This window comes from Notolabrus celidotus, chromosome 12, assembly GCF_009762535.1.
Source record: "Notolabrus celidotus isolate fNotCel1 chromosome 12, fNotCel1.pri, whole genome shotgun sequence".
NCBI classification, from domain to species: domain Eukaryota; kingdom Metazoa; phylum Chordata; class Actinopteri; order Labriformes; family Labridae; genus Notolabrus; species Notolabrus celidotus.
The window spans coordinates 28,950,842-28,963,422 of NC_048283.1; the positions used below are offsets into that span (position 1 = coordinate 28,950,842).

The window sequence follows — 12,581 nt, forward strand, 5'->3', positions numbered from 1 at the left end:
CTCTTACCTAAGCCACTTTAAAATGACCTACTGTGAAATGTGATTTGGAAGACGCACTTTTACTACCTGTTATGTCATCTAAAAATTGAGATGTCTCTTATACACCCGTGTGACCTTTATAACAGTATAAGGTGCAAAGAGAGGGAGGGTAAAAATCAGAAGATGGTTCCCAAATAAACAAGGGGGCTCCTTGCTACGCTAAAAACTTGTTTGATGCATGGGAGACCAGTCCAGTGCAACTCATTGACATTTTTTCTCCCTCATATGGTTTTTATTAAGAAAGTGGTGGCATGCTATTAAGTTAATAAATCTTGTGGAGTGCTGGTTTGATGAAAAAGATTCCCAAACTGAAGACATAAAGTGACCAGCAAAGGTGGTCTAACCGTGTCTCAGTGAAGTGATCATGGGTTGAACCTCACAACAAACAAAGTTACAGTTGGCTGAACTCAAATACTGTGAATAGCAGGATTGGAAACTCCACATGGCAAACACAGATGGGACTGAAAAGACTTACACAGCTGCACAGAAACTGCAAGATGTGGACTTCACTTACAAAAATGGAAGTTGTCACACGGGAATACACTTTGAACCTTTTTATCTCTCTGCGAGACCCCCAAAATCAACTGCTTCTTATATGCTGTTGCAACAGATATGCTGGATTTCACTTTCCATTTAGTATAAAAGCATAAATCTGTTTAAGTGCATGCTTTTTGGGACATTTTTACTGCTTTACCTTGATGTCAGACAGCACTTCCTTTGTTTTTAACACGATCCACCATTGTTGCGAGCTAGTTAATGCCTCTTTCTTTCTTCTGTTTGTTGCCGTGACTGTAGCCCACACAACGGTCATAAAGTTCCACATCCTAGCATGAAAACAAAGAGCTAAAAGACGCTACAGGGGTTTTATTATTGGGTTGATCTTGACTGACTTCTAAAACTGTACAGTGCACATATCATTTTAGTCATTTTTGTTGTAAAATGTCTTCAGGCTAGAGAAGGACCTCACATTACACACCAGTTATTGATTTATACATAGAGTTTACTCTGTTAGTGTCTTCAATAGTGGTGTCATTTATAGATAATAATCATAAAATTTGTCGTGACATTACTCGTTAGGGATTGGCTGAATGTGCTTAAGGTCACAGGTAAATACTTTTTAGTGGTTGGAGCAGTTTAGATTGCAAATGGGCTGTGGAGAGCGCAGCACTGATGAGAATAATGCATCATTCACTTGCTAGAAAACGATGTAGTTGCGTATGTGTTTCTGTCTGTTTCAGTCCTGGTCACAGGTTGTACCTTATAAATCCTACTGCAGGAGCATGAAGTACAGCTCGGTCTGTTTGTTCTTTGTTTTCCATTTTCTCTTCCTGCCTTTCTGTATCTGATCATTAGGTATCTCCATCTCTTCTCCTAGTCTGTCTTTTTCAGTTTGTTCCTCCTCACCTCATCTTCCTCTTCTCTCTGAATTGTGCTCTGTCTTCTCTCTCACCTTGTCCTCGTTCTGTTCTCCACCCATGTTCAGTCACCCCGCTGTGCTCTCTCTCTCTCTCTCTCTCTCTCTCTCTCTCTCTCTCTCTCTCTCTCTCTCTCTCTCTCTCTCTCTCTCTCTCTCTCTCTCTCTCTCACTCTCTCTCTCTCTCTCTCTCTCTCTCTCTCTCTCTCTCTCTCTCTCTCTGTACGTCAGTCTCTCTCACACCCACACACCTCTCATCATTTCTTCAAAACAAGTGACATCTTCAATCTCATCCTCACTGCATCTCCTCCTCCTCTCCTCCCAGTGCTTTCATCCTCTCTTTCCTTACTCCCTCCATGTTAAGAGGTAACAGGTCTGTGTAGTTAATTTGGGGGACAGATTGTTTGCTTTAGGGGATGTTTGTCTGTGTGTGTGTGTGTGAGGGTCTCAAACTGTCCTGTACAGTGAAGGATTTAATCAGTCTGATCTTCCTGCTAAATCATCTCAAGGTGGTGTATGGAGCAGGGAGGCAGAGATGATGCTGATGTATTATCAGTCGCACGAACACTGCTCTGTACACAAACAGATGTGTTAGCATTAGAATGCAGACATGTCAGTTTGCGTGACTAACTTGTATGATTCATTCATGAGAACACATGGGGAGTTGGACAGTATAAATCCATATAAACATAATAAATCAGTCAATGAAAAAAAAAGGTGTTAATACAAAGCATTCCTACATGTGCCTTTTTGTAACTTAATACACATGTATCTATCTGTCTGATAACGAGTACGGTTTTCAGGATCGTTCCTTACAATATCCTTAAATAAAGAATGTTCATACTTTTGGAGGGAGAAGATCTCATCTTTAAAAGCTCTATGCTATAGGTTTAATACCGGATGGTGCAATGGATGAAGTAACAGCACGGTTACTAAACATGCTTCTTCTGGTAGCAAGGAAAATGATAACCATATCCTGGCTTAAACTACTACCTCCTACCCTTCTTCAATGGAGAGAAAGGCTAAAAAAAAGTTTTAGTGATGGAAAAGATAACAGCGAAAGATAACAAGGTTCTATGGGCTCCTGTCAGTACTTACCTTACACTACCAACAGAATAATAGACCGGTTTATAGAATCTCAATTTACATAAAATAAATATTACATATATTTATTTAGGTTGTTTTTTGTTATGACAGTAGACGCATTCATTGAGAAGTATGTGAAAGGTTAACAAATGCTTGTGTGTTTATGGACAGATATATCTGATGCCTGCTTTGAAGAAGCAATTTTTCCCCTGTACTTTTCAATAGTCTCCTCTTTTGTGGTTGAAGATGTTGCCATGAATTTTTGACTTTCTATCCCGGACAACATTCCAGGACGGGTTCTGAGAGACTGTGCTCAGGAGCTCAAAGGGGTGCTTTTTCTTCAACCTCTCTCTCTCCCAAGCTGTGGTGCCTGTTTGTCTAAAGACTTCCATTATCACTCCGGTGCCCAAGAACTCAGCTACAAAAAGCATGAATGACTATCGTCCGGTGGCCCTCACCCCGATAGTAATGAAATGGCTGGTTTTGGCCCACATTAAGGATACTGTTGACATCAACGTGGACCCCCATCAACATGCTTATAGGAAGAACCGGTCTGTGTCTGATGCAGCATCAGCTGTTGTCCACTCTGCTCTGACACACCAAGAGAGCAGGGATTCCTATGTCAGGCTGCTCTTCCTGGACTTAACTTCTGCTTTTCACCATCAACACCATCATTCCACAGACTTTAGTCAACAAAATGCTGCTGCTGGGACTGCAACCATCTGTCTGCAACTGGGTCCTGAACTTCTTGACCAACAGGCCACATTCGGTCAAGATCCATGGCGTCTCATCTTCCACCATCACACTCAACACATGCTCCCCACAGGGATGTGTCCTGAGCCCCCTGCTGTACACGCTCCTCACATATGATTGCTCTGCAAGGTACCCGAACAATCACATAGTGAAGTTTGCAGATGACAACGGCTGTGATTTGACTGATCTCCAACAATGAGTCTTTGTACAGGCAGGAGGTGAAAGATCTTGAGGACTGGTGCAAACCTAACAATCTCTGCATCAATGTGGGGATGACAAAGGAGATGGTGGTGGATGCTGCACCCCTCATCATCCACTCTACATCGGTGGTGCAGCTGTGGAGATGGTGTCCATGTTCAAATACCGAGGTTCAAAAATCTGAGGGGGCTGAAGCGGGCTGGCCTCAGCCCAGCTGTCTGGACATCTTTTTACCAGTGTGTGGTGGAGAGCACACTGACAGCATCCATCACTGTCTGGTATGGTAACTGCTCTGTGGCTGACAGAAAGGCGCTGCAGCAAGCGATTAAATCTGTTCAAAAAACTACCAACAGCAGCCTCCCTTCCCTGGAGGACATATATGTCAGCAGGGGCAGAGGCAATGTGTCGCATATCATAGAAGACCCCACCCATCCAGCACACGGTCTGTTCACCCCCCTCCCCTCAGGCAGAAGGCTGCCCAGCCTAAAAGCTGGAACAACGAGGCTAAGGTGTAGCTTCTAGTGAACTCTCTTTCTCTCTAGATCTGTTCTCTGCACTTTCCTGCTGTGACTGCATCCACATATTACTGCCCTTTCTCGCTGGTTTTTAAACTACATTTTTATATTTACTTACTGTGGGCTTTTAGGTTATGTATTTATGTAGTTATTTATAGAGTCCATTTTTTTTTTTTGGATTTTTATCTATTCTGTACGCTGCTGGACCTGAGTAATGTGTTTTGTTCCTTCATGTTTTTAATATGACTGAATGACAATAAAGTGAACCTTGAACCTTGAACCTTGAACCTTAAACAATCTGCCTTAATGCAAGCACATCACCCACAGGCAGTCACCTAACAAAAATGGACCTTTGGTAATTGTCTTTTGACATATATCTGCACTTAAATGCAGCTAACTAAGCTCTCCTGAACAACATATTTACCACCAATCTGCAGTTGCTTCTAAAGTTTGTAGTCAGACTTTAAACAAAGACAGCGCACAGAAAAAGAAGTATTGTCCAGGAGTCCTTAGTTGCTAACTGCTGGCTAGCCCAAATAAATTTGCCATCACTTCCAGAGGCCATCACATTGTAAGATTATAGCTGATGGGTACTGCGGTACAGCTTGCTAAGTAAAACAAATGGCATTCGATGTCTATCCTAAGATCTGCTTGTATTCAGATATTTTCTGACATATTTTGTGAATCATGCCGTTTTTGGTGTTCTTCAAATGATAAAAAATGCAACCTTTGAAACGTGTTTGAATTCTTGTAAAGAGGGAGTAACGAAATAAATACGCTTTTGGTACTGGTGTCAAAACTGGATACTCTGCCAGTTCTGCCATTAAAAAACCAACAATACTCAGCCCCACTCGTGCATGCTGCCCTCCTTGTCCTAATGTTCACTATCAACAGGAGGTAAATAACAACAGCACTGCGTTTCAGAAACAAAAGCTTACTTTCATTACATTTTAAACACACAAACACCTGTAAATCTCCTGACAGTGCCCTTAAAGGTCGGAAGCAAACTGAGTTCATGTTAAAATAATGTGACCTTTGGGTGCAGCAACCTCTGTGTGTGTGTGGGAAGGCTGAGTGTATGATGGATCTGTGTGAGCACCCTGACCTATAAGAGAGAGGTTGTGCTCTTTCGGAAGCTGAGCCAGTTGAGTCAGTGAAAAGTGTTGTCTTGGTGAAGGACACCTACCAGTCATGCCTGGAGGAGTTTTCAAGAATTTCCCGTTGAAATTTTGGATCACCACGTCACACTTTTCTGTCGACTCCATCCTGAAAGAAAGAGAGGAAGAAAGAGGAGTCACTTGAGGATAATCACTCCTTATGTTACTATTTAACGAACACAAAAGGTACTATGATTCTTATTAAGTGTGCCAATGTGTTTACAGAATATGGGTGCATGAAAATGTGTCCTAAATCACAGCAGGTGCATTATACATTTGAATGTTTATGCACCTGTGCGTCTTTTCTCTGGACAAAAGGCCTTAAGTATGTATACATGTGTGTGTGTGTGTGCACACACGTGTTTCTGTGTGTGTGTGTGTGTGTGTGTGTGTGTGTGTGTGTGTGTGTGTGTGTGTGTGTGTGTTTTCTACAGGTTTTCCTCTCCTTTGTCCGGGTTTAAAAGCTCCATTCAGTCTGATCTGTTGTGTGTCATGTCCTCTTTGTCTGCCCCTATTCAGCTCCGCTCACCCAATCACAGCTCAATGACTAATTGCCTGCTTGGCAAGCAAAAGCCAGTGTGTGAGTGTGTCAGTAAGTGTGTGTGTGACAGTGTAAGAGAGAAACTGTGACAGGAGAGAGAAAGAGACCATGTGTGTGTGTGTGTGTGTGTGTGTGTGTGTGTGTGTGTGTGTGTGTGTGTGTGTGTGTGTGTGTGTGTGTGTGTGTGTGTGTGGTATATGTGTGTGTGGTATGTGAGCATGCATGGCTCGGTGTGTGTCTCGGGTTTTCTTCACACAGCAAGTGACCCTGAATGGAGCCTTGACTGCATTCTAATCACTGGCACACTTTGCTATGTAACTGAGAAGACCGCACACACACACAGGCACACACACACACACACACACACACACACACACACACACACACACACATACACAGATACAGTCACACACACAGGCTGGTGACGGGGCCAAGGGTACGGGAATGTGGAGTTGCACCATTATAACTAGACATCCTTTGGTTATTAATGTTAGGGAGTCAGCTTGAAGTAGTGGGGCCTCTTTCCATTAGAGAAATGGTTCTTGACCATATTGTGTCGATTATGCATCTGTGGTATTCTGGGTCTGATAAGTAATTGAAATTTGTACATTTGAATATAATTTGATGAAGAATTCTTAAAAAAAATCAGCTGTGTTTCCAGATGTCAGCAGGAAAAAACTGGGAACAAAATTCAACCCTGGCATTTGAAATCTGGAGCGGTCTGTACTGAGCCTGCTTCTGCTTATGCAGTGCGGCTCCTCTTCGTTTGGTTCTTGCAGACTGTTAAAGTAACAATGCTATCACTGCTGCAGTTGTAGCAGGGTTTTGGAAGGATGGTAATAACTTTGAAAATTTCCTTTTTTTAATGATAAATGTGATACTAAACATTTTTGTATCAACCTGCTCTTTCTCTTTTTTATCCAACCATCTCCACTTCTCCTTTTGCCTTATCCATCCTTTACAAGCAGGGAGGACAGGAACCTCCTGTGGAGCAAAAACCTCCTTTGGTCTTGATTTTCAGTATAAATACAGACAGTGAGGGCCATCACTCTGATGATCCCCCTGACATTTGTTTCTTTTTAATTTGAGTGGGTGAGAGGAAGTCTTTGCAGTACCACTTGCATGACTCACGGTGTAGTTCAACTGCTGACAGTTTCTAGATTGTTACACCTCTAATCAACATCAAGTGAGCTGCAGTCAGCAGGTCGATCTATTTTCCCAACTTTTTTTCATATTTCTGGTCGTGACCTTGCAGCCCACTGGATGGACAGGCTCATTACACACTTGCCTGAAATACCAGATGATCATTCTGAGCCTGAGCTTTTAGTTAGGAATATAACTTCACAATTGAACCAAAACTACTTTACTAACAGAACAATTTAAAATGCTTTTAGAGCCTAAAGACAAAGAAGTAGGAGCTCCACCCATGCAACTATACCTCCTCTATTTTACAGAACTAGTCCTGTAGGTGACCGTTTGTGCGTACCTTGCAAAACCGACTCCTCTGCTCAGGCCGTTGGCGTCCCTCAGTATCCGTGTGGAAATAACGTGACCAAAAGGCTTCAGCATGTTCTCCAGCTCCTGTTCATCCATGGACAGAGGAAGATTGGAGATGTAAAGGTTGGTGGGGTCCTGCTCCTGTTGCTGTTTGGGAAGACAGGAGAGAGGGTGTCAAAATATTTATCCAATCAAAATCTCTTTTCTGTAACTTTGTACACAATCACTGGCATTTGGTTTCATAATGAATGCATGTTTTCCTTGAAAAGTATGACAGAAAATTAGGAAATATTACTTATAATTAAACTTCACAAATCTACTCTGACAGATCAGCAGTTCACACTCATGGAAAGTAACTGAGGGCCAATAGAGATCGCCCCCGTGCAAAGCTAAACATGTTTTTCCCCTTAGTTTCTTAAATGCTGAAAATGAAGACAGAGAAATGAAGGACTTTACTCTTACTTTCACTAAATGCCGGTTTCGAAGCAGCGAATGCATCAGAGGTTAAGGCAGTGGCATTCAAGTTTTTTATTTCCATATTTATGAGTGAATATCCCACAGAAACATTTCTGTGAATTGAACTCAATTGGCAGAATTCTCCTCAAAAGAGAAATAAACATTTCATAGAAAACGTCTGGGCACTGGCTTCACGCTCAGAACCCCTGAAGCGACCAGGAAAAATAAGAACCCTCAGGATTTTTAGATGTTCATTCAGTCGCATTTAGTTTTTCACTAAAAAGAAGGACCTTCCTATAGTGTGCCCCTCAGTTAAACTATGTACTTCAATTATTTTCATCCTGCTTAGCACCAAAGCCTGTGTGTGTGTGTGTGTGTGTGTGTGTGTGTGTGGTGTGCGTGCGTGCGTGCGTGCGTGCGTGCGTGCGTGCGTGCGTGCGTGCGTGCGTGCGTGCGTGCGTGCTTGCTTGCGTGTGTGTGTGTTTAATGGAGGCTGCAGTTTGATATTGAGACAGACAGGAAGTGTTCAGGAGAGAAAAAGAGATCCAATACACACACACATACACACTCACACTCACACACACACACACACACACACACACACACACACACACACACACTCACACACACAGATGTTTTATAAATCATAGATACATTTCAAGACATAATTTCATTCTTTCGCAGCCCTATTTGGATCCATATATTAATTATCCAGCTGTGTTAATTACTTGATTCTGATTGGTCAAAAGCCCATAATCATGGTGAAGAATTGTCAACAGTAAAAGCCACAACTTGATCACACGTCATATCAAATCAATCTGCTGAGAGAAACGAAACATTTCCCCCTGCCTGTTGACACTGTGGCAAATACGTTAGCTCCATCTCAGGCTGTCAGCTACAGACGTGAGAGCAGCTTGAGGAGCTACTGGATCCTAACCATCTCTGATAAGGAAAATGGAGCAACATCCTGTCCTGCAATCTAGGCAACAGCATCAGAGCTGGTGAAAGCACCTTTAAGCTGCTGTTTGCAGCATAGTCACTCAAACCATAAGTGGTAGTGATAATAGCAATGACATTAAAGTTGTGGCATTTGCTTCCCTTCTTTAATATAAATAAAGCAAATGTCACAACTATATTTTACGCTCCTTGTGCAGTGTGACAGAAGGAGTGTCGCTGCAGAGCTCTGAGAAGGAGAGCTGAGGACAAAAATGTCAACATGAATATTTCTTCAGAAGAACCTTTCACCTTGTCTAACTTCATTATCAAAGGAAATGTTCAGTTTAATGTAGAATCATGACAAGATGAGCGAGACTACCTGCTCACTATACATCACCCCTCATACATATACACCCCCAAAATGTTCCTGATGACACTGTATGACACTTTTTTATATTTTGTAGCTTATAGTTGCTTTGATTTCATCTCTCCTCAATGCTATAATCAAGCTTTTCTTTTCATATCTGCTCATGTTAGAGTAGATTTTTGACCAACACAAGACCTCATGAGGAATATTTCTTATAAAATTTAATACACATCATATATTTTGTATGCTGATGCCCATACTCCTTTATATACTTTATCAAAAAACAACTCATATAAATTTAATGTGCCATATCTCTCACACTGCTCTCATTTCAGGAGCTCTCATCTCAAACGCAACATAAGCAATAAAGTGAAACTGAATCGAGTGCATAGCAGACACGGATCATAGATTTGATTCCACTAATGTCATGGAAAATGTAACAAAGTATGAAACATAAGTAGAGTGTTTGCTATAATATACGATTCAAACTGTGTGTTAGAAATCCAACGGTTGGCTTGATTTTAGCACCATGGCAGAAATATACATTCCTGTGTGCGTTTTGTGTGTGTTTTACTGGATGAATACTTGTGTGAAAGTGTGACAAAAACGGCCGCCCTATGTGGCTCATTTTGAGCATAAATATTTCCTTTCTCCATGGAGGATTTTCCTTTGCATGCAGCCGAGTCGTTTGATTTCCAGAGTGGGAGTTCCACTTCTGGCCGACTGTGACCAAAGCCATCTATGTAATCAGTGACTCAGAATAAGCGGAGCAGCTCCACTGAAGAAGACTGAAATATTTCGACTTTCTCTCTCAGTCTGGATATCTCTCTTCGTCAGCAGGGATTTTCCTTTGGCACCGAGTCCAACACACAGAGAGGCACACTTGTCTTCCCACACATGGCAACTGGCTTTTAATGTTATCTTCTACATTTGCGTGCATGAATGTGTGTGACTGTGTGCGTGTGTGTTAATACAAGCAGTGACAGGCGAAAGCAGCAACATCAAAGGCGTAGTCATGTGTAACAGCTGTGGAGCCTGTCATTGATCTTAGACTCATTTTCCTGACAGAGTGAGATCACTGAAATCACCATCAAACCCTTCTACGTTTTACTGACCTTCTTTTCAACACAACCATTAGAACTTTGCTTTTAACTTTGCCATTTTTCAAGTTGGTCTTCAAACAAACAGCAGCCAGGTGTTTGGATCAACATAGTCATTCCTGCTGTGCTCATACTGAAAAAGAAAAGGATGTAGCCTCTTTGTTTCAAAGTAAAATCAACGTGAAGCTACTTTTGCCAGCATTCTTTATAATGTCCAGCAGGGGACGACTCTACTGGTTGCAAATGGATTTTTGCTTGCAAGGAACCATAAGGTAATATGATACTAAATCTCAGTTTAGTTATTCACTCACCAAACATTCTTCCAACAAGTTTAAGACCTCAGTCACCAGTTTCAAGTCTTCTTCAATGCACCATGATTTTAAAGTTTGGGAATATAGTCTTATTTAACTATTTAGGTGGTTGAAAAAGTGGTCACATATACGTGAATGTCTACACCAGCACTTTGATTTAGCTCTCCAAGAAGGTTAAATATGTGCCCCACTTTCCAACATGTACTGTTATCCATTCTTCCAAGTTGTAAATTTGACATTATTTCAAATGCTGCTCTCCTCATCCCTGCAGCCCATTGTAGCATTGAGGGTCCCCCCTTGTTTTTTATCCCCTGTCTGCATATCATCATACAAGAATGGACCTTACAGTGATGTGATGATCCCATCCCATGAACATACATGTGTATGCACAGAATAAAGACTCTGAATTTCATCCTTACTTACATAATTACCCCATTTGTGAGGTCCTCTTTTATATTCCTGCTCACACAGGCACCTCACTGTGGTTTTAAATAGAGATTTGAAAAATTGTAAAGCTGTCCTTTCATTGCTGAGAATGGTATAACCTCATAAATCTCATCATGCTCAGCTGTTCACAAGGCTGAAGAAAAGTTTAACGGCAAACCTGTCCCCGATAAATCAGGTTTCAATGCCACTGTTGTGAATCAATGAACGCTATTTTTACATTTCGTAATGACATTATGATTTTCATACGCTACATAAGAAATTAGATCAGTAAATGGAAAACTTTCATATTGAGTGTGTGACTATAACATTGGCTTGCAGTGTTTTCCTTCAATCTAAAATACCTGAGAATAATCCCAGCAGTAATAACATTGCAACCACAACATACATGAATAGGAAAGCAGTTTAGCAGTGTAATAATATGACGTGTAGGAGACAGGATTGCTGTTGGGGTAGTGCAACATGTTTACATGTTAAGATATCTGAGTTCGCTGTGAGCTTTCTGTTCATAAAATCAAGATATATTCAGGTTTGCAGAAGCCAACAAACAACTGCTTCATGAGGACCATGTTTACACCCAGCGACAAACTGCAGCACACTGGTTATATTCAGTATGATTGTGTAAAGCAAAAGAAGAAATAATAGGAAAACAGCATAGTAATAAGACCTTGGTTAACAAACAGAGAATTTACATATCCAGCTACGACAAGAAACCTTGACGATAAAAATGATAACTTTAAGGCAGAACAGTGAATACCAAAGGAAAGATTCAGCAGGAAGAAGAAAGCTGATAAAACTCCAGCAAATAAAGGTACCACTGCACATCCAAGTCACAAGTTAATTCACTGTTTAACTCACTGAAGAACCAAAGCGACTCCATTGCCATGTCACATCTCTTTAAAGTCTCTGAGTTCCTGTCATTCAAATAAATTAGCTCCAGAGCAAACCTGAGGCTATACTCCTCTGTGCTTTTAACTCTGGACTTTGTCATTGTTCACAATAACTTGCTCATTTTGACAAAAAGGATTTCAATTTTCACTCTACTGTTGCTTTGTAGCAGCAATTTTTCCCCGGCCATGTCTGGAGGCGGCACTGACTTTGCAAGCCATAGAGAGATTAAATGGTATAACAGAAGATTCCTACCCCTGTGGTCAGTGTGGTTACAAGCTAGTTCCATCCAAAGACAATACGTCTTAAACACAATCTCATGGTGGTTTTTCCAATTTCAGCAAAAAGCAGGTCAGCTGTTTTGTTTCACACACATTTTCCGTACAGTTTGCAGTTACTGTAACAAGGGCACTGACGCCATAACATCTCCTCTGCTGCTCCGCTTTCTGATTATAACATCTGCTGCTGTCTGAAAATCCTTAGCTTTATTGGTATCATTTGTACTGTCTCGATCCAGGGAAATCAAGAGTGTGATGGGTACAAAATCAACAGGGGCATCGTGGTGGGTTATTGAAACCACATTACACTTCAATAACACCATCTCAAAACACAGTTGGCTGTAAAACCATTTATTTGCACGAGTACTTCTGGGATGTGAAGTTAAAGTGCTGTGGAGCACCCACATGTGAATGAACTCTGCTTGACTTTGCTCAAAGTTTCTGTTGCACAAAGTTACTTTGCGGTGATCTTTCACTCTGCATGTTGCAAATGACTCACCTCTCTCTCTCTCTTTCTCTGTCCCTTCTCTTCCTCCATCTCTCTCTCTCTCTATCTCTCTCTGTTTCTCTCTCTCTCTCTCTCTCTCTCTCTCTCTCTCTC

At 41.4% G+C, this 12,581-nt stretch overlaps 1 protein-coding gene across 1 annotated transcript in view; it reads right to left on the bottom strand.

Annotated features, from left to right (window-relative positions):
- The window catches only part of LOC117822771 (RNA-binding motif, single-stranded-interacting protein 3-like), a 104,422-nt gene that overhangs the window by 40,660 nt on the left and 51,181 nt on the right, over nt 1–12,581 (bottom strand). The window contains exons 3-4 of the mRNA XM_034697679.1: nt 7,190–7,347; nt 5,192–5,271 (exon numbers count right to left, since the gene is read on the bottom strand). Coding sequence (XP_034553570.1) covers nt 5,192–5,271; nt 7,190–7,347 — 238 coding nt within the window. The remainder of the gene's footprint in view (nt 1–5,191; nt 5,272–7,189; nt 7,348–12,581) is intronic.